Source organism: Phoenix dactylifera, unplaced genomic scaffold (assembly GCF_009389715.1).
Source record: "Phoenix dactylifera cultivar Barhee BC4 unplaced genomic scaffold, palm_55x_up_171113_PBpolish2nd_filt_p 000207F, whole genome shotgun sequence".
Taxonomy (NCBI): Eukaryota; Viridiplantae; Streptophyta; class Magnoliopsida; order Arecales; family Arecaceae; genus Phoenix; species Phoenix dactylifera.
Genome location: NW_024067723.1, coordinates 94,414 through 120,105, shown reverse-complemented (window position 1 = coordinate 120,105; position 25,692 = coordinate 94,414). Strand labels below are relative to the sequence as shown.

At 39.2% G+C, this 25,692-nt stretch overlaps 2 protein-coding genes across 4 annotated transcripts in view; both read left to right on the top strand.

The window, feature by feature from the left end:
• The first annotated feature begins 1,657 nt into the window (after positions 1–1,657).
• Positions 1,658–4,203, top strand: LOC103697420 (fasciclin-like arabinogalactan protein 7). 2 transcript variants are annotated; one of them, XM_039117360.1, is made up of 2 exons: positions 1,658–1,889; positions 3,138–4,203. In XM_039117360.1, exon 2 carries the CDS (start codon positions 3,188–3,190, stop codon positions 3,965–3,967), a length of 780 nt encoding a protein of 259 aa, XP_038973288.1. In that variant the 5' UTR covers positions 1,658–1,889; positions 3,138–3,187; the 3' UTR covers positions 3,968–4,203. The 2 variants fall into 2 exon arrangements, with proteins under 2 accessions (XP_038973288.1, XP_038973289.1); XM_039117361.1 differs by lacking the exon at positions 1,658–1,889 and adding an exon at positions 1,891–2,003.
• Positions 4,204–9,259: 5,056 nt separating this feature from the next.
• Positions 9,260–25,692, top strand: part of LOC103697421 (fimbrin-5-like) — a 23,912-nt gene continuing 7,479 nt past the window's right edge. The window contains exons 1-11 of one of the 2 annotated variants that reach the window (XM_008779271.4): positions 9,260–9,460; positions 9,651–9,847; positions 9,962–10,132; positions 10,233–10,471; positions 10,644–10,815; positions 12,036–12,074; positions 12,371–12,439; positions 12,540–12,656; positions 13,785–13,996; positions 17,267–17,422; positions 17,491–17,690. In XM_008779271.4, coding sequence (XP_008777493.1) covers positions 9,764–9,847; positions 9,962–10,132; positions 10,233–10,471; positions 10,644–10,815; positions 12,036–12,074; positions 12,371–12,439; positions 12,540–12,656; positions 13,785–13,996; positions 17,267–17,422; positions 17,491–17,690 — 1,459 coding nt within the window. In that variant the 5' untranslated portion in view covers positions 9,260–9,460; positions 9,651–9,763. Of the gene's footprint in view, positions 9,461–9,565; positions 9,848–9,961; positions 10,133–10,232; positions 10,472–10,643; positions 10,816–12,035; positions 12,075–12,370; positions 12,440–12,539; positions 12,657–13,784; positions 13,997–17,266; positions 17,423–17,490; positions 17,691–25,692 lie in introns of both variants that reach the window. The other variant, XM_026801238.2, reaches the window with a different exon arrangement.

The window sequence follows — 25,692 nt, the reverse complement described above, 5'->3', positions numbered from 1 at the left end:
TACACCATCTGGATCTCAAAGACAACTGTGCAAGGCTATTGCACATTATGACAGCAGTAAAAACTAGACCATAATTCATAAGAAGGATGATTAGTTGAATTATTATAAATCATTGCATCATGCACAAGTAATTGTGCCTGTACGAAATGCATCATTGCCTTGAAGAACATCCAGCTCACTGCCCTTTAAAATGGCAACAAATTCCTTATATCTCATTCCAATCTAACGTGCCAGTGGACAGGATGGGGGGCCATGACACAGCAAGGAGACAACCCTTTTACAGGCTTAAAGGCAAGCGAGGGGCCTTCCCACATCCCTTAGAAGATAGAGTTTTGAATTTTCTAGAATGGAGGCGGATTTCGTTGTTCCACAAGGCTCTATGTTGTAGAATGTTGATTGGGCCCTTGGTTTCATTAAAAACACCAAATCCTAGACACCAGCTCTCTATCAATGACCCTAGGTATGAAAATGATCTAGTCGTCGAAGAAAATAATCAAAATTACTTCCCAAGATAGTGCAATGCTACTTTGAATGCTCAAGTCATCGTGGCTAGTTAGTATGTGCATGATTTCTATATTATATTTATGTAACAACTTAGAATCTCATCAAAAAAAGATGGTCAAGATGTATTATTTAGATTTTTGGTTATGTATAAGTATCTAAGTTTTCTCCGACAAATAACTAATATAGGACTAAACACGTGCGATCATGGATCCTTGCAATTTATATCAATATTTTTTCATAAAGTAATTTATTTATCAAAAATTTAAAACTCAAATCATATGACTCATACTCTATAATTCTCTCTAGATTTTAGATGACATATTGCAGCATTCAAATATACTTTCATATTTAAAAGCACCAATTTCAAAAACTGTTCAGCTGGAAATCCTCCCAAAACATTGCCAAATACTAAAATTTCAATCATGTGCAAACACATTATTAACCATGCAAGTACATAAATATAGCCATATAATACATTGAAGTCGGTAAAATATTGCTAATTTGATATCACAAGTCAGCAGCAACAGCATCACTCGTAGCCATCCAATCCTTTATAATGACTAAGTGCATACATAATGTGAGGACCACATCGACTATGCAATAGATAGATCATAGATACTTGTATAGGACAAAGAAATTCAGATAATACCTTTTAGCTAATCTTTTTGAGTAAAGTCATAATTATTACAAATATTATCAGAGTGAATCCAATTGATGATCTATGTGAATTAAGAGATACTTAGATTTACCTTCAAATAGAGAAAGTATGGGGCGTGTATGTTTATACCGCACATTTGGGAGTCATCATTTGCGAGTGGCGACCCATCCATATAGCAACACATGGTATCCATGGGCTCATCACGGGACTTTCATTGAGTGCTCCCTAAGAAGTCAGAAGGGGACCCATGCATGCATACGAGAGCCCAATAAGGCAATAAAACAACCTCTCACGAGATGAGAAGCTGCTGAGAAATTGCAGAGAAACCTCCACCATGATAAAGTTGGTGTTAAAACTTGGGGTAGAGTACAAGGTGGAACATTTCAATAAATAAAAAAGAATCATTAGTTGGAGGGTCAGTTTTGAAATCTCACCTGACAAGGCCTGTTTTGAAGCTTCCCATGGAGAGTTGTGGTCCAAACATGGGGGGTTAAAGAAGAAAAGAAAAGAAAAAGGTCGACACACAGCTGGCTGGCGTTTCCTTTCCTTGCTCTCTCCATTTGGTTCTTCTGGGTACCACCTACTGCCACCCTCACCAGCTGCCACCTTTTGGTTCACAACACTGCCAATCAACACACTTTTATATGGCAAGCCCCTCCCACCCTTACCTCGCCTGACTTCAACTTGTGCCTCTCCTCCTATCTCCCATTCAAGGCCGTCTGCTCTGGTCTGTGCTTCACACCTTTCTCCTCACTGCATTTAAGTTCTCTTCTACTTGTCTTAAATGTTGCTTGTGTTGGGATTTTTGTGGCATTCTCCTCTAGTGGTTTTCTTCCTAGAGGTGGGATGAAGTTTGGAATGTTGTTTTCCACCACCTTTTCTCTTTATCTGATGCATGAATTTTGGGGCTTTTAGACCTTCTGATATGGAACCTTTCTGGTTGGGTCTAAGTGCAGCTTCATATTTTCTTGGTATTTTCTTAAATGAGTTCTGCAGTGGGGGATCTCTTAGTTTCATGATGTGAAGCCTGTCTCTAGATCTTCATGTTGTGCTTTCTCTCTTGTTATGTTTTTTTTTTTTCCCTAAATGAGATCAATGTACAACTTTTATGGTGTTTTCCCTTTTTTTTAGATCTAGGAAGATCTGTTTGTAGCTCTCAGTCATTTTGACTTGTTTTCTTGAATTTATTGTCGGTGAATCTTTTTGTTTGAGATATACCATGTTTTTAGATCATGGCTGCCATTCAGTTTTGCGAGGTACCAGATCTGGTTCTTGAGTTGTTTGTTTACATCTTCTGCTTCTTTGACTATTTTTTTTTTTTATTTCAATAATCACTTTTAAGATGCTGACCATTTTTAAAGAGCATGCATGGTGTACTTTTATATCTGGCCCTCCTTTGAAGGTGACAGAGCTCCATCTGCTTTAGTCAGCTACACTAGAGTTTTGCTTGCATATAGTGCATGGAAATGGTGAAAAGAGTCAAACAACTAGATCTGCCCTTTTTATGGCTAAATATTTGATTTAGATTCTAATTCATGATGACAATTCTATTATGTTCCTCTTTTTTTTTTTGGTCCATTTTGCTTCCAAAGACGCCCAACAAAGGAAAAAGAGCTCATATAAAATATATTTACTTGTCTCTTATATTTATACTCTATTCAATCATGTTAATGGTTCTGATTCCCTTTGCTCTTCTATGAACTGTTTACAATTTTACACACTTAGAGATCAAGAAGAAGAAGAAGAAGAGCAATCGATCATAATTATAGGCAGAAAACTTGTTTAAGTTTATACAATGGCAGAGGGTTGATGAGTTGAAAGGAGAAGACCATAATCCACCACAGTTTAGGGAGAAAAACTATATACCTACATGTTTTTTAACACAGCTCATTAAATTTTTCTGGCATAAGAATCTAAACTTACATATGTATATATATACAAAATTTGCTTATTTTGTTGGGTCATGTTCCTGCAGGGCCCCTTGAGTGTTTGATCGCCGAGAAAGCAAAGAGAAATATTAGATCAATGGGGCTTAGTGCAATGTTTGTGGCTTGCAGTTTTCTAGCCATATTGATTTCTTCTCCAACAAATGCACAAACTGCCCCATCACCACTTCTTCCTCCATCTCCAGCACCTGCCCCTGCCCCACACTTTGTAAACCTTGCCGACCTGCTCTCTGTTGCCGGCCCTTTCCATACCTTCCTCAACTATCTCGAACAAACTCAAGTCATCCAAACCTTCCAAAACCAAGCTAACAACACCAAACAAGGCATCACCATCTTTGTCCCAAAGGACTCAGCCTTCTCTTTGCTTAAAAAGACTACATTCTCCAACCTCACCCGAGACCAACTCAAGACCCTCCTCCTCTACCATGCCTTCCCCAAGTACTACTCCCTGTCAGATTTCCAAAACCTTAGTGCTTCGAACCCTGCTACATTTGCCGGTGGATCATATACTCTGAACCTCACCGACAACTCGGGGCGTATTCATGTCGCTTCTACCTGGTCGAACCCAGAGATAACTAGCAGTGTGTACTCAACCGCGCCTGTCGCAGTTTATCAGATCAACAAGGTTCTACTTCCAATGGCAATCTTCAGCACTGAGCCAGCTCTAGCACCTGCCCTGGCCCCGGCTCCAGAGACTACAAAGCCATCAGATTTAGCTCCGTCGAGCGGGCGGGGAATTGCGTCTGCTCCCAAATCGTCTGAGTCGTCAACCACTGAGAGTTCTGCTTCCAGCATTAGCATTGGCCTCTTCAGTTCCTTGGTTATGGCAGTTTCCAGTGGCTTCATGCTTATTTTGTGAGAAGGATCCTGATACACAAGTGCCTTGAGTTATAGCAGCACAGGACATTCAGTGCTCTGTCTGTGGCCTCTATTTTCTTTCATGTTCATTCTTTTCTATAGAGTAGTGTTATGTTGTTGAAATGGGATTTCATATATGTAATATGCTGAAGTTACTATTGTTTCATTTTATTTTTTGTGTTTATGTAATGATATGGAAGAGATTTTCTTAATTGCCTCTGATTTGGGACTTGTGTCCTCCTCCTTGTGTTTCATTGGGTCGCTAGAACTTTATATAAGCTGATTGGATCCATAAACTGAATCCAGGAGAAGCTGAGTAATGTCAGATAAGTGAAGGAGCATGTCAATGAACTACTCTAGTATGAATGCAGGTATTCTTTTTGGCCTTTGGCCTGGAAACATCGAAGCTCCATGTGTAAGTTTATTACATGTCAGAGAAACAAGATGGGGCATGTGATTCACCATATCTTAAGGGTGCCCTTTTTTGTGGCTATGGTTTTTGGAAGGCCACTAGGTCTCCTCAATCTTTGTCTATCTTGCCTTTTGACTTAGGCAAATCAAGCTGTTTGTATAAACTTCTCTTTATATTGTTGTCACCTGGTCTGTCTAATGATGCCATTTTATAAGCTTCTTTTGTAATTACAGAAATCCTTGCCGTAACAAAGGAAGCCCTCCAATGTTGTCTCGATACTGAATCTTGGTATACTAAATTTGTATCGGTATGATGTGAAATTTTTTTAATATATTGAATATCGGTATATCATATATATCGAATTGGTACGGTATGTCTCATGCCATCCGGTTCGGATCGATTCAGATCGATGCGGCAAACTAGTGCAACATTGAGAGAGAAAAAAAGATGGATGTTTCATCAAGATTTTGTAGGACTTGTCAATAGTATTAGTAATGTTAAGGACATGAATGCAGCATTCCTTGGTTTCATGTTTCAATTATTGTTGGCATGGAAAGTTTACTTGAGAGTTATTACAACTTGGAATCTGTTTGGGTAATCCGGCCAAATTGAACTGAATTCTCTGATGGATTTGTGGATTAGGCTGCTCATTTAAGTATGGCTCATATCGATCCAACATCTCCGAATCATGTGGGAAGAAAAAGATTTTCATAAATATTTTTTTCCTCATAGAGATCAACAGGCCCACAAGATGGGTCTTAACTAGGACTTGGACATGTCCCTTGAAGATGCTAGTTGGGCTAGGCAATAGACTTTGGCTCCTGCAAGATACGTCTACAAAAAAAATACAAACATACACTTTTTGTAATATTAGTCTTAAGAAATTAAGTGTAATGTTACTTTTTACCAGGTTTAAAGTAGTCCAAGTAGGCCGCATGCAGGGAGTAGTTTAAAGTTAATTTGATAATAATTACAAATAGATCTCTTAAATGTATAAAAATGATGAATGAATTGCATGTGTTAATTTGAACCTGTCTCGGCAATCCGACGGTCAAGGTTAGGTCAAACTCGATGTCCAGTTTTTACATGTAATATGTAATTACTCTATGGAAGTCCACATAATAATGGAATATTTATCTCCATTGTTATAATACAATTCCTTGGTAGTGCGTACATTATTAGCTGGATAATAATATGAACTATTTCTAAACCATTAACTATTACAAACTAATCGAAAAAAGCTGCTTTTGTGAATTATTTGAGACATTAGATATTGATAGACAATCCCAAGGCGAGAGTAGTTCTTTGTTGATATTGTACTCTATAGCATTTGTGGTTGAGGTTAGGTGAAAATTTCATTGATTTTCCCCATTAATGCATATGAAAGCAAAAATTGATAACATGCTCATAACTATTCATAAACAACAACAACAAGAACAAAATATAAGGCTCAATCTTTTCAAAAGCAGCCAACCTACATGTGGCAACATTCTCTAAAGCAACTAACCTTCAATTAAATGACATAATCATCTAAAAGTAATGCCAAATAAGTCTATATTCTTCAAACTTAATACACAACAATGGTATGTTATCGAATATTTTTCTTATTCCAGCATAATATTTTATGCACCATGATACTCGTTCCCATTTTGATGATATTTGGCCATGTTTACCCGCCCTTCGAGATCTTCGATCATAGAACTATTGATAGAGAGTCGGGTTGAGCATTTCCGGCTTTTACCAATATATGTGAATGCAAGGGGAGATGTGCTTCTTTTTAGTTTTTGGACATTACATTGGAAAACCTGCTGAGAATTCAAAATCAATATAGTGCACATCCATCCATTTTGATGGTAATTGACACCTAATTGATATAGCTTTTGTGAGCACCACTAATTTTGACCGGCAATAGGAGCGCCAACCTAAATATTTTCCACATGCTCATCGTGTCCTATTATCCCTTGAGTTTCCCACGTCTACTCTATTATATATTTTATACTATCCGTGCCTCCATATTCCATAGCCAATTCATGATCATATCTCTTCCACCTGCCTTCAACCCTTCTGCCAGAAGAGCATTGCATGCTAATAGTTTTCATGCTGAGGTAATTATGAAGTTAATCAACTTTAGCTTAATAGATTTCAAATTATATGTAAGTCTTCTAGCTACTTGTTATAATATATGATAAATCTTGAGCAAGACTCAACTTGTCACGCATCATCTCTCCATACACCTTTGTTGGGATATTCTACATCCATTACATCATGAATTATTGCTTATTTTCTAAGAAATCATATGATGTACTCTTGGCATTCAAAAGGTATTAATCGAGAAAGAAATTCTTATAAGTACTTCCTCCTTAGAAAAGCAATGAATAATAACATGAACAGTAATCACTACATAAGCCCCAACTCCAACAACACTTTCATGAAGTAGGTTAGTGATTGAAATCCAGAGATCTATGAATATGTGGCAAATTTGAGGTATCTTATAGGTTAGGCCCAATGCTCCATGGATCACCTCATCTGATGGTCTAAAATAGCATAGGCACTTGGATCTAAAGTAGATCATGAGCCGAGCCTCAAGTTTAAAATATATTTATTTTTAGTTGGGCTTCCGGTTGGGCTTATTTAAAATTTAATGGTTTTGTGCTCAAGCCCGGCTCATGACCAACTCTACTTGGGCCATACATGGATATGTTATAATATATAGTCTCGTGTCATAACATATGTTTTATGTATCTGAATGGATGATCCAAGGGTTTGTATTGTATTGATCATTAGATGGTTCAATTAACATCTAGATCCAACACTGATATAATTTTTGTTTCCATAACTAGGGATGGCAATTTACTCCGTCCCATTGGGTACCCAGCCCAATCCAACTCTAATAAGATAAGGTTTTATCCAACCTATAGCGGATATGGGGTGGATACAAGAAATGGTAAAATTCATCCTAAATTCAATCTGGATATATATAACTCTTCATAAATCTCTTCTCTGATGCATAAAAAAAATAGCTTTATCTGATTCAAACTGTCCAATCTAACTATACCCATACCCAGTTTTCAGGTAAATACAAGGTGAGCATAGGTGATGGCCTACTCATATGGGAAGGTAAACCGCTATAGTGGGTATCTCTCCCTTTCAAAAGAAAAAAAACAAAAGCCGGCCACTTTGATGCCGAAACCGGTCTATCTTTTTTTGTTTTTTTTTTTTTGGCTTAGGTAAGCGCCTCATAGTATACGACTATGAACATATCCAATAAAATCTGAAAATAAAATATTGTGGAGAGCCCTGGGCAGCTCTCCCCTCGTGTCCATAGAGTACCGCCTAAGTAACTAGCCATGTAAAAGGCCACCTAATCTATGGCTTCATTGGCCTCTCTATAAACATACTTGGCCAAGAAGACCTCCCCATCCCTACACATGATCCAAATGTCTCGGAGTAGGGGATGGTCCCACCCCAACACCCTCAAACCCTCCTGGATCCATCCTATTATAGTAGTTGAGTCGCCCTCCATAATAATGGAGCTGGCCTGCAATACTCGCTGCGCATATTGAGGACCCTCCCATACAGCCCTCAGCTCAGCATTGAGGATCGAGGTCTCCACTAGCTGATGAGGTACCATGACTAAGCTCCTCTGCCTCTACCCATGCACGCTCCACCACAAACCTCAGCTACCAATGGCGTTCGCCAAAGATCCTAGCGTTCTGGGCCAACCAGATCTGGTAAGCAATGTTCGTAGCTCCACTAGCCATGGGGCGCAGCTAGGGGCTGCCGGACCAGCATTAAATGATCCGTATGAATTGATCCCTCAAGCCCCATGCATCCTATGGAATCCTTGCTAGACACTAGGTCCTCCTCGCCCATGCACACTGTAACAGCACATACATACTCAACCGTCTCATCGGCCCTACACATCGGACGCGGGGGGGGGGGGGGGGGGGAATCCTCGCCTTGCTAGACACTAGGTCCTCCTCGCCCATGCACACTGTAACAGCACATACATACTCAACCGTCTCATCGGACGGGGGGGGGGGGGGGGGAATCCTCGTCCCACAACCACTAACTACCGATCTCGTTAGAAAGCGGTTCTAGACCACCTTCCAAAGGAACAGTGCCAAGCCGGGGTGAAGGCCGAGCCGCCAGACCCAAGCACAATTAGGGCCTACCTCGAGATCCTGCTGCAAGGCTCGGGCTACATCCCTCATCCTGACTCTAGTCCTACATGAAGATCCTGCCAAACCCGGACGCCCGGTCCCCCACACCTAGGTACCGAGAGGAACCGTACGCGTTCGGTAAGGGATTCTTCGAAAATCTGCCGCAACCTATCACCATCCCACTGCCTACCTCTAGGAGCGAGAAGGTCACACACCCGCAGTCCGTCGCCCACCTCTATGCTAACCATGGTTGGCCATCTCTGTGCTGACCATGGTTAGCCATAGACTTAGGGGCAAAGCATCTACACACGTGTCCTTCGCCACATCGAAGCTTTTCGCATCACGGATCAATCATCTGGTATTTGCCATGGTGATTGACAGATACCTTCCAATCTTTCGCCATAAAAGAGATCTATCATAATCTGACTCCAAAGCTCGTGAGGCTCCAAAACCAACCATACTGCGTGATGGGCAATGATGGCCTCTACTCTCTAGGAGGAGCTGGCAGACCAAATGTACCCCACGGCTCTCCCCAAAAAGAACCCAAAAAGAGTTCCAAAGTAGCCGCTCGATCATAGCCAACACCGTGTGCGGCACTACTGTCCATCTTCCTCCAGGCTTACCGCTCACCCAACATGCCCCCTCTTGGATCGCGGTCTATTGAAACGCCAGCATGGACGTGGCAGGGCCCCGAAGGCTTCGCGGTTCCGCAGAAAAAGCCGTTTTTTATCCGTCAAACCCTTCCATCTTCCTATTATTTAGTCTTTCGTTACCCCTGTCGGCGGGGCCAAATCAGAGAACTCGGGCCCCCTCCACCGCTCCCCTCCGTTCCCCGAGTTCGAAATAGAAAAAGAAAACAAAAGCCCGAAAAAAGATTACGAAATTTTCGCCTTCTCGCGCGAATCTTCGATTCCCACAGGTAGGTTTTCTTCAGATCCCATCAGCAAATCGAGAGGTCTCTCTTCCGTGTTTTCCAGATTTTTTTAAGGTTTTTCCCTATTTTTCTTCGTGTTCTTGGATCAAGAAATTCGCGTATCTTCCTATTGGGATCGATCAAGATCGTGCTTTCTGAGTTTGGTTGGTGATTTCGATCTGAAATCGGTTCGCAGGTGGATTTTTCGATTGGGTTTTGATTGTTTCGGCTCTTGGTCTCGTGAATCCACAAAACGGAGCAGAAAAGGAGTCAAAAGATCCGATAACAGGGGATTGAATCGAAAAAGAGATGTCAGCTGCTGGGGTCCTCGTCTCCGATCCCTGGCTCCAGAGCCAATTCACCCAGGTGGAGCTCCGAGGTCTTAAATCCAAAGTAAGCCATTCGAACGGCCCTCCTTCGATGATGTATACCCGATGGTATTACTTCTTGTTTCGTGAATTATATATTTATTCCTCTTGTTGCTTATCCTGTGACGGATTTGGATAGTTTCTTTCCGCGAAGAAGGAGTCGGGTCTCGTGAAGGTGGGAGATCTGCCGCCGACGTTGGGAAAGTTGAAGGGTCTCAATGAGTTGCTTACCGAGGAAGAAATTACGGTGATCTTGGGCAAGTCATATCCTGACACCAGCCAAGAGATAGACTTCGAATCATTCCTTCGGGTATCGTTATCCAGATTTTGGTCATTGTTTCATGATCAAAGTTTATGTATAATGAGAGTAGGGGCAAGATTGATGAAGTAGAATTGTTTATAATGGGCAGGCATACTTGGATCTACAAGCAAAGGCAGCAGCCAAATTGGGCAGCACGAAAAATTCATCGTCGTTCTTGAAGGCAACCACCACGACACTCCTTCACACCATTAATGAATCAGAGAAGTCGTCCTATGTGGCACATATCAACAGTTATCTTGGGGAGGATCCATTTCTGAAGAAGTATCTGCCTCTGGACCCTGCCTCTAATGATCTTTTCAACCTCGTGAAGGATGGTGTCCTCCTCTGGTGAGCTATTCTGCTCGATGCAGTTTTCTTTGGAAAAGCTCAGAATAAGAATAGAGTAGATGGTTATGATTGGTTTTGTATATTAAAGTTTGCAATTTTCTTCTCCAAATGGTACTGGTTTTACCAAGAGACATGCTCTTATTTGGAACTTCTCGATTCTGATTTGATTTAGTAAACTGATCAATGTGGCGGTGCCGGGAACAATAGATGAGAGGGCAATTAATACAAAACGAGTACTCAATCCATGGGAGAGGAATGAGAATCACACTCTTTGCCTCAATTCTGCAAAGGCTATTGGATGCACGGTGGTCAACATTGGAACTCAGGACCTGGTTGAAGGGAGGGTAAGTGCAACTGATCTTTTATTTGGTAAAGACTAGTAAGTCATATTTCTTTTTTTGCTTCATTAGTTTTGGAGTAAGACTCTTCTTCTAGTTTTTTAGTAGTTTTTCTTACAAGTCTCTTCTTGCTTGTGTTTGTTTTGAGAAAAACCATCCAGCTCAAATGAGGGGTTTGGCACAGACCCCTACCAGTTTTTGATGTTCTTACTTGTGTTATTAAATATGATCTGATTGTTTTTTTCATTTTCAGTTATTACCTATTGGCTACTACAACTTTTGCAATAACCATCAGCATCCTGCCTTCTGCCAACTATTTGGCAGATCTTCATTCATTAAATGTTTCTTTTCAGGGCCATCCTTGATGTTATTTGGAGCTTTTTTCATATACTTTTAGCACAGTCTCCATCCATATTATTTTAGGTCTTCCCCCTTTTCCTGCATCCTTCAACTCAGTTATGGTACTCTTATAATTGGAGCCTAATCAGATCTTTGTTATGCATTATCATACCGTTTTTATCTATTCTCAATCACTTTGTCCTCATACAACTCCTTTAGCTGCTCTAGTATATTGAACTGTTACTCTCTATTTCCTAGTTTTATGACACATTCATCTTAACATTTTTATTTCTATCACACTCATCTTGATTTTGTAAACCCTCTTTATTACATAATGCTGTGAGCCATACATCATGGCCAACTAGTTCTAAGTATGTAATATATGTTTTCATCTATCTCTCTGTTATTTTATAATAATTCCGAAATTACAAAACCGACCTTGTGGTATGTCTTGTCCGTTAAAATTGAGGCCTCATCTTCATCTCTAATTCCAAAAAAATTGCTCTCCATATACTCTAGCTTTGTTTTGCTGATTTTTAAACCTTTGTCCTCTAAAGCTTAGTTCCTAAAATTTAATTTAGAACTTAGCCTTTTTTAAACATTCGACACTATACCATCTGTGCATAAGATCTATGATGCATCTTTTTGAACATTAACAATATGTTCAAGAATTGTACAACCCCAGAAGCTGCCTTTTAGCTTGAAAAATGGCTTTTGGACTTTTAGTTTCTTGAGAAGCCTTCTTCTACCTTAGAAGTTGCTGCTATGGGAATTCCCTTTGAAAATTGACTGCTTTTTGCTGCATGTGGAGCACTTGTTCTCTTCTATCTTAATTAACTCTACTGCATTTCTAGCTATCTGAACTGACAAATTATTGTTTTATGCAGCCTCATTTGGTACTTGGGTTGATATCTCAAATTATAAAGGTACAATCTCCCCCGCCCCCCCCCCCCCCCCCCCCCCCCCCCCCTCCTCTCTCCTTTTAAGGACACACTGGAAGTTGTCTGCAATCTTTTTATGAAGTGCTTCAATATTCTGAAAAGAGGGGTATTGTAGGAAGAGTTGATTGTTTCATTTGAGCATTGTAACTATGATGACTTAGGTCGTGCAATAAATAGGCTAAAATAGCTGTTCTATCTGGAAAGAGAGAACAATATATATACAATATGTATGATTATATATCCAGTGATATTTTTGTCTAACTTGGCCTTACAATAATCAGATACAACTATTAGCGGATCTTAACCTCAAGAAGACACCTCAGCTGGTGGAGTTGGTGGATGACAGCCAGGTCAAGTAACATTGATTTTTATTTTCTTTTTTTTTAATTTCAATAAGATAATTATTATAGGATAATTATGTAACTTATTATGCTGTATTATGATATGCAGGATGTGGAGGAGCTGATGAGCTTAGCACCAGAAAAAATGTTACTGAAATGGATGAATTTTCATCTCAAGAAAGCAGGTTACAAGAAAACAGTATCAAATTTTTCTTCCGATGTTAAGGTACATACTTGATTTTTTGAATTAGAACATGTTTTAAAATTTTCTCCTTCAATTATTCACACCATGTTGACCTCACTAAAAATGTTCCTAAATTATACTAGAATATAGAGTGAGTCACATGTGAAGAAATGGAAACATTATTGTTGAAATGCCATGGACTGGAAAACTTTAGTTCAGGTTTTAATATCACGTTCACACTGAAGCTCTTGAGTTCTCATTAAATGATTGCACTTAAATGAATCCTGCTGGTTTTTTGGACACTTATTGAAAGCTTTAATCATCATGCAACAGATCATGCTCTTGTGAGGGGATCAAAAATATAATGAGAGGGTGACTTCTTGTATTTATTTACTTTTTTTTTGGACACAGGAGTATTAAGTACATGGGTGCCTCTGTTTTGAGTCCTGACAAAACCAATTCTGCTATTCTGTTATAATTAAAACCATGTTTTTCATGCAGATCATCTATTGATATGACTTTTTTTGGAGTACATCTTTATCATTTTATGGTTGTAAATTGTGTGCCTGATTGTAAATGATAATAGATCTTCTGTCATTAAGTGCAGCATTTCTGTTTTCACTGAAGGCTTATATTTGTGTTTTGGTGATTAATATTATTAAGGAATCAAGTCAAAGAGATTTTGTTGAAGGTAATAAAAGAAAAGTATTTTAAAATGGAAAAGGAACACATTTTTCTGCCTGGCAATTGACAAGTGTGAACTTCAGTGACATTCTTAAGATATATGATTCCTCTAGCTTCAAAATTATAAAATTTATAGGTGCAGCAATGGAGCTTCTTTTCTACCTCTAAAGCTCCTTCAGATGTATGTTCTGCTCCATATGGTGGCACTATATTTATAGAATTTGATCAATTCATTGTACATTTTAAATAAATTTGGTGATATTTTTAAACTGAAACCTTGTTGCCTCATTTCATTTATCAACTGGGAGGATTTGATAGATTTATTTGACTTAGTTGCTTTTCTAGTCACCAGGAAGAACTTCTCTTGCATTTACATGTAATTAATGTTTCTCTTCCAGGCGTTTCTTCTCATCACTTTCTCTATCTGTTATGTGTCCGCTAGTTATTACAATATTGTCTTTATCTCACAAACCCATATACTTACAGGATGGAGAGGCTTATGCTTACCTTCTCAATGCTCTTGCTCCTGAGCATTGTAGCACAGCCACCTTGGAAACCAAGGATCATAATGCAAGGGCAAAAATGGTACTTGACCATGCAGAGAAGTTGGATTGCAAAAGATACTTATCTCCAAAGGACATTGTTGAAGGCTCTCCTAATCTGAATCTTGCATTTGTAGCACAAATATTCCAGCACAGGCAAGAACTTGCATTTCCTTTTCCCCCCTTACATCCTATGCCTTGTAAAGAACTAGATTGATTGTTTATGAGTGGCTTATTGCACTGCACTAGAATAAATCTATTAACTATATTAAGCAAATAGAAACATTTCTAAAGCGTAGTTTATTTCGTCGTTTTCATTTTTAGTTTTTGTGAAATTATTTGGTTGGCAAGTTACTGTCTTTTTGCTATTCCATTTAAGTTTGCTGAGGTCTTTCCATCTTTGTTCCTTAATGAATTCAACATGATTTTTAAACTTTAAAAATGGTATTTTAATTTTAAATGCATGCCGGTCAGATTTAGATTAAGAATGAAAAGAACTCCGGTATAAAATAAGTACATATTATGAAAATTTTGTTTGCAGATTGACTCCTCGATCAAAGAAGATAAATCCTCAATTTTTATGTGAATAAATGAAAAAAAGAAGGATGAAGAAGAATAGGCAATTATATCTTCACTTATCTTTGGAAATTTACAAGAATTTTTTTTTTTCAAAGACCTAAAAGATCCTATTTTGGTAAAAGAAGGAATCTTTTTATAGACCTACTTTACAAAAGTTTAATTTAGATTGGTTTGATGGCCAAAGAAAATGGCAAATAGAATAGAGGCCCAAAAGGGTGTTTGGCCACATATCATCTGAAGTTCTGAACAATAGTTTTGAGTGATGAAAGGGTTGTTGGCTTCCCTAAGAAAAGAATGTGTAACCTCTTATTCATCTCTTCTTGTTAGACATGATTCTTTATTTATTTCTCTCAAATGAGGGAGATCTCACTTAAAAGCCACCACTTAGTTGTCTTCTACAAAGTGTATGGCCTCACCTCGTAAAACTTTACCTATATCAATTTATATCATGGATGCACCGTTATCTAATTTATGAAAATTATCCTTTGATCCATTAGACTATATAGTATCATCCCACTTATCAAAACTTAAATTTGCAATAAACCCTAAAATAATGCAAATTATCTACTAAAATTAGACTAAATTACAACAAGTTCAGCTACTCCTAGGTGCTTTCATGCACATCTATACTTCCTTTTGGGTTCATCCATGATCATCTTTATTGCATTCCCCCTACATCTTCTTTCCTGTTGGACCATCTTTAGCTTGCATGACATGGGACTGAACTGTATATCTATCTGTACTCTAATTATGCTGTTCTGGTGCATGTTAACTCTACCCTTTCGATTGAATCGTTTCCGTGTTTGCATTCCTTTATTTATCACTTTCATTTGTTCTACATTTTTCTTAAATCCCCAAACCTTGATGCAAATGATATAATTGGTCTGAAGGTTCTTGTACTTAGTTGTTGCATTCAATGATTCAAATACTTAATGGAACTTATCCACTTTATTGACTGTGTTAAAATATCATAAAAGAATCTTTTGCAAATCTTTTTGTATAATTGAACTTGTATACAAATATATTTGTTGAGGAAAACCCTCTACCTTTTAATTTTCACTGCATTCTGCATTATGGCCATTCCAAGTGTACCTTTTGATTGATGTTGATTTTTTTAGACCTTTATATCATTAAAATAAAAAGCAGATGGACTTGAAAGTGAGCTGATCTATTTGTTGTCAACACCTTTCTGACAGCGATCACATACCTTGCTCCAATCTCATAATTATGGCCTTTTCATTGAATACGTGCAGAGTATAAGGTTGACCTCCACTGAAGGCCAATAGGGGTTAGGAACTCCCTAATCTCTTCGCTAGTAGTTTGTACATCTGTCTTTGCTCCTCATACTTGGCACCTGTGATGCACATGATCTTTTCTCAAAAAAAGAAACTTTATTGAGGGTCCTGCTTGCATCTATCTGTCCTTTCCACATTTGGGATTTGGAAAGACTCTAATCTCTATGGGATATCCATGTAAAAATAAAAATAAACAGGTTCTGATGCATCTATTGTCTTTTCCACATTTGAGATGAGGAAAGACTCTAAACCATGGTCTGCCATACCGGTCCATACCGGCCGGTACGGGCCGGTACGTACCGGTCCGGCCTGAGACCGGTACTGGATCAGCGTAAAATCCGGTACCGGTAATTTATTGTTGAAGAACCGGTACGCCACCGGTTCGGACCGGTACGGGACCGGTTCGCCACCGGTACGGGACCGGTTTTGGACCGGTACGGGACCGGTTTTGTACCGGTCCGGGCCGCCACCGGTACGCCGACCGGTACCGGTACGGCAGACCTTGCTCTAAACCATGGTCTGCCGTACCGGTCGATACGGATCGGTACAGGCCGGTACGTACCGGTACCGGATAGAACCGATACAGTACAGCTACATTTTTCGGTTCCGCCTATTCGCAATCTGTACCGGTTGGTACCGGTACTAGCCCGAACCGACCGGTCTATACCGGCTCCAAAATTTTTTTGGCTTTGGGCCCAAACCAGCCAAACCGATACAATACCGATACCGGCGCCTACCGGTACGTTGGTACAGTCGGTACGGCGGATCTTGCTCTAAACTCTATTGGATATCCACTGTAAAAATAAAATAAACGTGGCAGATTTTTTCCTTTTTTTTGTTTTGGGTATACATGGACTCTGGAGAAACACTAAAGGATTTTAAATTAGGAGGGCTTCAGGCATGGAGGCCTTCCTCTTAGCCGTCGGCATTCCATATAGTTAAAACATCAGATATGCCTCAGTCTCATGGCTCTATAAATGAGCTCCCTTGGTATATCTAATTTGTTTCCCAGGTCATTAGAACTCTTGTGTTAGTTCCTTTCAAACTATTTTTTTCTAGTCAATTGCATGGAAAGGGAGAAGCGGGCCTGGGCGCGGTGCTAAGATTGCTCCACCATAGCATGGGTGTCACGTGTTCGAAACAATGATGAAGAGTACCAAACAATAATGGCAAAATGACAACATTATTTGATTTTGTCATTGTTCATGGAACATTTGACAAAAGATCAGATTTAGAGCAGTAAAATTCACCCCTGTCAGGATAAAGAGTATGGTAGGATGAAGCATCTTGAAGTGAATAATACCTTCCGTCTTTTAATCTAGGTTGTAGATGTTCAAAGTTGGAAAAATTTACATAGAACACCCTTTTTATCATTTTAAACAATAGTAAAGTGTTAATTTATTAAACATTTAGATATATTTATATATGATTTTCTCATTTGAAGTTTCAAATGATCATCAGCAATATTCATGATTGTTCTTTCGGCTCTAATGTGCTCTTTCATTTTGAGATGTAAATGTAGCACAGTACTAATAATTTTTATGTTATGCAGGAACGGTCTGTCCACTGACAGCAAGAAGATGTCCCTTGCAGAGATGATGCCTGATGATATCCAAATATCTAGAGAAGAAAGAGCCTTCCGGTTGTGGATCAACAGTCTTGGAATTGCGACATATGTTAATAATTTGTTTGAGGATGTCAGAAATGGGTAAGTTATATTTGACACACAGAGATGGCTTATTTTGCTATGTTGCTAAATGGTAAAAATACCTGCAGATGGGTTCTTTTGGAAGTGCTTGACAAAGTGTCTCCCAAATCAGTTAATTGGAAGCAGGCAACAAAGCCTCCCATCAAGATGCCATTCAGAAAAGTGGAAAACTGCAACCAAGTTATAAAGATTGGAAAAGAGTTGAAATTTTCACTAGTAAATGTAGCTGGGAATGACATTGTACAAGGAAATAAGAAGCTCATTCTGGGTAAGTAGTACGTTGCAGATGTTCTTTTTTTATGTTAAGCTTAATATTTCTGTACTACGTTAGTTGTAGCTTAAAAAACAAATCCACCCTTTTTACCTAAAATTTAATGAGACGGGCGGTCAGTCTTATTGCATTACTCTAGTAGCACTAACATTCCTTGTAGGTAGCCTGATAGTTTTGTATGCATAATGTATGTACGGATGTACAGAGACATGCTGCGCACCAGTCTTTCTTTTCCAACATATTATTGCATATGGGCACTGAAAGTAAATCCTAGGTTCTTCGGTGTTAAGCATGCTGATTTTTTTTTAAAAAAAAAACCATGGCTGAACCTGATCGGGTTGCCTACGTACCCCTTCATAAGGGGGATCAAGCCATACATAGTTCTTTTTAAGTTTTAAAACGCAGCGGAAAAATCGAATCAAACAATTTAATTCATGCATGCTTACAAGATCAAATCTAGAAATCAGCACCTTAAGAACACATAGGATTATGCTGGAATCGTTTAAACAATTATGCTAAAACTTTCATGCATGATTAACTATCAGATTTGAAACTTAAGAACTCTATTCCGATTAATCTCCGAATATCCATTGAATGGATTCTGGAGATATCTCCGTGAGGAGCCCCAAAAGAGGGTAAAATCTCGGGGAATCAGACCTAGATCTTGACACCATAATAAAAGATTAATGTAGGATTAATACCTTTTATGATGGATGAAACTTGTGGATCTGATCCTCGACTTCGCAGCCACGCACACGAATGGCCTCTACGAGAAGTCCACGCGAAGTTCCTGAAGAGATCCAATCCTGCGGAAGTGCTAGCTTGCGCAGAATTTCTTGAGGCTGAAATTTGATCTTCCAAACGCTATCAACTTTTGATCCGCCTTCTTGGAAGAACTTGGAGGAAAGGTTTAAAGGGATTGAAGAGGACTTAGATCTGATCTAAAGACTCTTATCAGGGACCCCTAACACTAATGGCGCGATGGACTTAGAGGAGGAAGAAGTCAGCTAGATTGAATGCAGAATTTTTCCATGCATGAACTAGGGTTCCTCTCTTTTCTTTTCCCTTTTTTCTTCTTCTTTTTCTCTCTTTTTCCTTGAATTCGACCACCAGATGATGGAGGTCCTTTTAATGTTGCTCTCTTACCTAACTTCATGCCAACCATCCCATATGTGGAGGATTTTGTGGGGTTTTGAATTTTGAATTCAAAATTCAAGTTCATGTGCCATTACATGATGAAGCTTGATCTAATCTAAACCATTCATCATGTTGCCACTTTTCTTTTTTAATTTCGAAATTCCCATGCCCCCAAACAGATTAGAGTCACGTGGTGATTTTGTGATGATTAAATTCGAAATTCAACCTTAATTAGAAGTGAGATAAAGATAAGGATGACATATGTCATGAAGAGAGAATTTGATCTTATCCAATTCTTTTCATGAATTTATCTCTCCATTTCGACCCATCTAATGATGAAAGAGGTCCCTGATGTTGCCAAGTGTCCCATGGCACCATTAAATAAATTAAATTAATTTTTAATCATATTAAAAATCAATTTATGGCGCCATGCATGGATATGTGACAAGTGGATTTCAAGATCCGAACAGTTTCAGATCAAACCCATTTAATTTAATTAAATCCTAACAATTAGAATGATCCAATTACCATGGGTTGAACCTAATCCAATTAGGTCAATCCCTAATTAAGCACAAATTTAATCTAATTTAATTTGGTCAACCTAAGTCTTCTTAATTCAGACCTAATCCAATCAGGTCAAAAATCCTGATTGAGCCCAGAATTGAATCTAATTCAATTTGGCTCATCCTTAGTCTAATTACTCAATCCAATTGAGTTCATTAGCAATCTAATTACTAATTAATCCTTCGATAATTACTTTAATTATTTTATAAGATAATTTGCCAATCGAATTGACCAAATTACCCCTGAATGATTCTTAATCATTCATCAGCCTTCTTGATCAATCAGGAATCTTCTATGTGTGTGACCTCATAGGTTCGAACCTAAGCCGGTAGTATAGGAAACTACACTAATCGATGTGACCATCTAGCAATGGTACCCGATGTCCGAATAGGCCGAATATATGCGAAGCAAATATTCTGGAACCCTGAACTATGGTTACTGTATAATTCAATCCCTTTGACTCTTAATGCCAGGATGACTTAGAGCTCACTGTCAACCCTATAATTAGTACATTCATTATGTGATTAACTTTAGATATCCCGTGACTCCTCACTGGGATTACCCTGGCCAAGGTTTTGCTAAATTAATCACAAGACATTATTCCTGTTTCCAGGAGGGGTCAATTCCATCTTGACTCACAACTGACTACGCAAGTACTTGACTGCACCCAGTGACCTTCCGTCACTGAATTAGAAATTCAGGTAGTCCGATACCAAAGTACAGTGAGTTGCTTGCTAGTCACAGGTTGCGGTCTCAGGTCAGAGGGCCAAACTTATACCCATATCCACTCGGAACATCTCTCGACAGTAGAGCGTTCCGGAATTGGTCACGTTCAGTGAAATGTACTCCTACACTTCACCTGTATGGCATACCAGTGTCTCCACACTCCTTGGTTAAGAGGACAACCAACGTATATGTCACACAACGACCTAATCTCGATAATGTTGTCGTCCTAGTAACAACATATTATTTGGTCGCGAACAAGTTTAAGGACTCAAAGATAAATCCTCCTTTATCATAACATAAGTCTTAAGGACTTCATCATATAAGAGTTCATTTGAAGATGAAATGATGAATAATGCCAAATAATACTTTATTAATTTGTCAATTTATTTACAAAATTCAATCATCAATATGCTGACGATTGACATTTAGGATACAATTCCCAACAACTCCCACTTAGCCTAAAGCCAATCGGCACAGTATCTAATACCCATCTTCGACTTGTGTTCGTTGAACTCTTTGATGCCGAGGACTTTGGTAAATGGGTCAGCCAGATTTTCTTTTGTGTCAATCTTCTGAAGATCAATATCACCTCGTTCTATAATCTCTCGAACCAGGTGATAGCGTCGCAGAATATGCTTGGTCCGCTGATGTGCTTTAGGTTCCTTTGCCTGAGCTATGGCTCCAGTGTTATCACAAAATATAGGAACTGGACCATCAATGGAAGGTGCCACTCCCAGCTCGGTGATGAACTTGCGCAACCATACGGCTTCCTTGGCTGCATAAGATGTTGCAATGTATTCTGCTTCACATGTAGAATCTGCCACTGTATGCTGCTTGGAACTCTTCCAGCAGATGGCCCCACCCTTAAGAGTGAAGATATATCCCGACACGCTCTTACTATCATCTTGATCTGACTGAAAACTTGAATCTGTATATCCCTCAAGTTTTAAGTCAGAATCACCGTAGACAAGCCACTGATCTTTAGTATTTCTCAAATACTTAAGGATGGTTTTTACAACCTTCCAGTGGTTGCTACCTGGATCAGACTGGTATCTACTCACTACTCCTAGTGAGTATGCCACGTCTGGTCTAGTACATGTCATGGCATACATTATAGATCCCACTGCCGAAGCATATGGAATTCTATCCATACTCTCTCTTTCTTGAGAGGTTGTCGGACAATCCCTTTTAGAGAGGTTAATTCCATGGCCCATTGGAAGATAGCCTTTCTTGGAATTAATCATACTGAACCTTTTCAGTATAGTATCAATATATGTGGATTGGGATAATCCAAGCAATCTTCTAGATCTATCTCTATAGATCTTCATCCCTAGGATGTAAGATGCTTCTCCCAAATCCTTCATGGCAAATTGAGATGATAGCCAAACCTTTATTCCTTGTAATGCAGGAATGTCATTCCCGATTAAAAGAATGTCATCCACATACAAAACAAGAAATATAATAACTGAACCATTTGCCCATTTATAAATGCAAGGTTCCTCTTCATTCTTAATGAAGCCATATGATTTGATCACCTTATCAAATCGTATGTTCCAACTCCGTGAAGCTTGCTTTAATCCATAAATGGATTTTTGAAGCTTGCACACCTTAGACTCATCTGCAGATATAAAACCTTCAGATTGCATCATATACACCTCCTCTTCTAAATCTCCATTTAGAAAAGCGATTTTAACATCCATCTGCCAGATCTCATAATCTAAGTGTGCTGCTATCGCAAGCATAATCCGAATGGATTTGAGCATTGCCAGAGGAGAAAATGTCTCGTCATAGTCAATACCATAACGTTGACGATATCCCTTGGCAACCAGACGGGCTTTATAGGTCTCTACTTTTCCGTCTGCGCCCCGTTTTCTTTTGAAAATCCACTTACACCCTATGGGTTTAATCCCTTCGGGTGGGTCAACTAATGTTCATACATCATTGACCTTCATGGATTCCATTTCGGATTGCATGGCTCCAAGCCATGCATCAGAGTCATGCCTCTGCATAGCATCCATATAGGTGATCGGATCCTCATCGTTTTCATCAAGTTCGACAGGATCCCCGTCCTGGACCAAGAAACTGTAGTATCTGTCCGGCTGACGTGGTACTCTACCTGATCGCCTTAATGGTGCATCTAAGATGGGTTCTGGATCTGATCTAATCAAATCCGACTCAACTAGTTCAGTAGATGGTGTCGGATCTTCTACATGTTGAACTTCCCTAAGCTCAACATTAGATCTTTTAGTTCCTTCACTAAGGAATTCTTTCTCTAAGAAAATAGCTCTATTGCTTACGAATAACTTTTGTTCTTTAGCAAAGTAGAAGTAATATCCTTTAGTTTCTTTAGGATAACCAACAAAGAAATATTTGTCAGACTTGGGTTCAAGTTTGTCTGTCTTCAAACGTTTGACGTACGCTGGACACCCCCAAACCCTAAGGTGAGAGAGCATCGGCTTACGTCCAGTCCACATCTCATATGGTGTTTTATTTACAGACTTACTTGGAACCTTATTTAGAATGTAGCAGGCTGACTCAAGAGCATATCCCCAAAAGGATATGGGCAGATCAGCAAACCCCATCATGGATCGAACCATGTCTAACAGAGTTCGATTTCTCCTTTCTGATACACCGTTATACTGTGGTGTACCAGGAGGAGTCCATTGAGAGAGAATCCCATTTTCTCCTAGATATGTCAAAAACTCACTGGTGAGGTATTCACCTCCTCGATCTGATCGAAGAGTTTTAATACTCTTTCCAGTTTGTTTTTCTACTTCATTACGATATAATTTGAACATTTCAAATGATTCAGATTTATGTCTCATTAAATAGACATAACCATACCTAGAAAGGTCGTCTGTAAACGTAATGAAATATGAATACCCACCTCTAGCATTTGTGCTCATTGGCCCACATACATCAGAATGTACAAGGGTCAATAAGTCACTGGCTCGTTCACCTTTTCCGGTAAAAGGTGATTTGGTCATTTTACCAAGAAGGCATGATTCACAGGTTGTCAATGATTCACAATCATTAACATCGAGGATTCCCTCTTTACTTAACCTGTTCATCCTGTTCTTGTTAATATGTCCTAGCCTATGATGCCAAAGGTAGACATCCGTGACATTATCTATTTTAGGGCGCTTATTGGACTTGTACATTACATGAACAGGCTGTGACAAAATGTAAATGCCATTACTCAGAGTTCCATTCATTACAGCAGCACCATTCCAAATGATATTGCAATAATCCTTTTTTATTGATATTTCATAACCATTTTTGGCCAAAAGGCCTACAGAAATGACATTCAATAAAAAACTTGGACAATAGTGACAATCACTAAGGACATTTACATGAGAGCTAAATTCAAGTTTAAGAATTCCTAAAGCTAGAACTGGAACTGATCTTCCATCTCCAACATTCAGGAACCTTTCTCCTTCTTCAAACCTCTCACTGACTTGTAGCCCCTGCAACGAATTGCAAATATTAAAAGGACTACCGATATCCAATACCCAGGTCGAATTATCACAAATAGAAAAATTGCAAGGTGTTATCATATAAGTACCTTGATTGGCAACTGATTGCCCACTTTTCTTAAGCCGGTTCGGATCGAGAGATGCAATGTAAAGAGGACACCTCTTCCAATGTCCTTGCTTCTTGCAGAAGAAGCACTCCGCCTTGCTCTGATCAGCCTTTTTATTCTTTTTCTGACTAGGCTAAGCATGGTGCACTTGTTTCTTTTGGATTTTATTTTTCTTTTTCCATTTCTTAAAGGGGCGACCCTTGGATGAACCTCCCACAAAGTTCACCGTCTTCTTAAGAAGTTGGTGATCATTCTCAAACGTCTGTAGTAACCCCAACAATTGGTGATAATTCACTACAGATTTCGTCATACGAAAATGAGTGAGAAAAGGACGGTATGATCCAGGCAATGAGTTTAGTATGGCATCCTTCCCCAATTGATCATGAAGGGGAAAACCAAGAGAGCTTAGACGCTCGATCAACTCAATCATGTACAGTACATGATCAGTTACCGAGATTCCATCTTTCATTCGGGCGCTGAAGATGGCACAACTAGTTTTGTGCCTCTCAACGTCGTCAGGAACACCGAATGATTCATTCAACACTTGAATAATATCTTCCGGCTGCGTATTCTCAAAACGCCTACTAAACTCATCACTCATTACTGCCAACATGATGCATCGAACAGTGATCCGGTCACTAAGCCACTTCTGATAAGTGTCTCTGGCCGATCTTGATGCATTAGCAGCGGGCTGCTCAGGTGCTGGATCCGTTATCACATAAAGGATCCTTTCATGCTCTAGCACTATTTTCAGTTTCCTATGCCAATTATTAAAATTTGGACCAGTCAACTTGTCATTGTCCAACAATGAGCGAAGTGACAAATTAGTGGCCATTTCTGCATAAAAAAAAATTTGGCTATTAGTATATGAATTGACTAAACACATTAGACTTGGACTTTAGTCTAAAGGTACTCCCACTATTTTATACAAATTGGTAGCCTCTACCTCCAATTCGAAAAATTACTCCTAATTCTTTAGTGGGCACTAGAACCCAATAGATCGCATATAGGCCCGAGTGTGGCTCGGCTAACCCATATGCACCTATTGGTAGGTTCTAAACCAGTTGCTTCACCAAGCAACTTCTAGTGATAATTTTGCCCTAGGTTCTTCGGCAGGCGTGTGGCGCCTCCACCGAATACCCTAGTCAGGTCCAACCATTAAATGATAGGGTTAAGTCTAATCAACTAATAGACGACCAAGCCCGAGTGTGGCTCGGCTCACCTGACCGCCTATTGAAGGTACACTTAACTCATCATATATTGAATGACAATTCCAATGCTTGATAAGTACCAGGCGTGTCGCGCCTCCAATAATTATCAAAGCATTGGACCCATTATCACCCAACTTAATGGGAGGCTATGACCTAGTTATCCCCATAACCATTTCATTTTTAGGACCTAATAATTTTAGAGGATTTCTTAATTAGGATAGATAAGAAGATCCGGTTAGTCTAATTTCTCCCACTGACTTCACCAAATCAGATTAGACTCAAACCGGTTAAGGAGGCACCTAAATCAGTCAAACTGATTTTCCTTATAGGCATGGGCTAACTCAAATCATTAAGTGATCCAATCAAAATGTGATTGACCATGTCGGCCAGGTAAGTGAGATCGGTGGAAGGGATATGCCATTAACTCGGCAAAGACGAATCAGTGCGAGTAGCTCCCAATTAAAAACCACCGGTCAAAATTGCCAAACTTACCTTAGACACCGACTGGTTAATCAATTTCAATTTGATTACTCAAATGACTCGGGCTACACCTCTGAGCCTAAATCAAGTTCCATCTTTGTCTAATCAAAGACACGGACTTGATCCATCTACAACTATTGTAAATTGACCTAGAATTTCCTTGACCTAATCTAGTTACTACTTAATTAGATTTGATCAATTAATTCTATTTGTCCATGTATGATTCTAACCTTAGGTCTAACCCAATCCTAGGAACTTGATTCAAGCTAACCCATATGCCCAAATAATTATGCAATGT

Excerpts from the sequence above, each read along its gene's own strand:
- LOC103697420 (XM_039117360.1), top strand. The coding sequence starts at position 3,188 with ATGGGGCTTAGTGCAATGTTTGTGGCTTGCAGTTTTCTAGCCATATTG.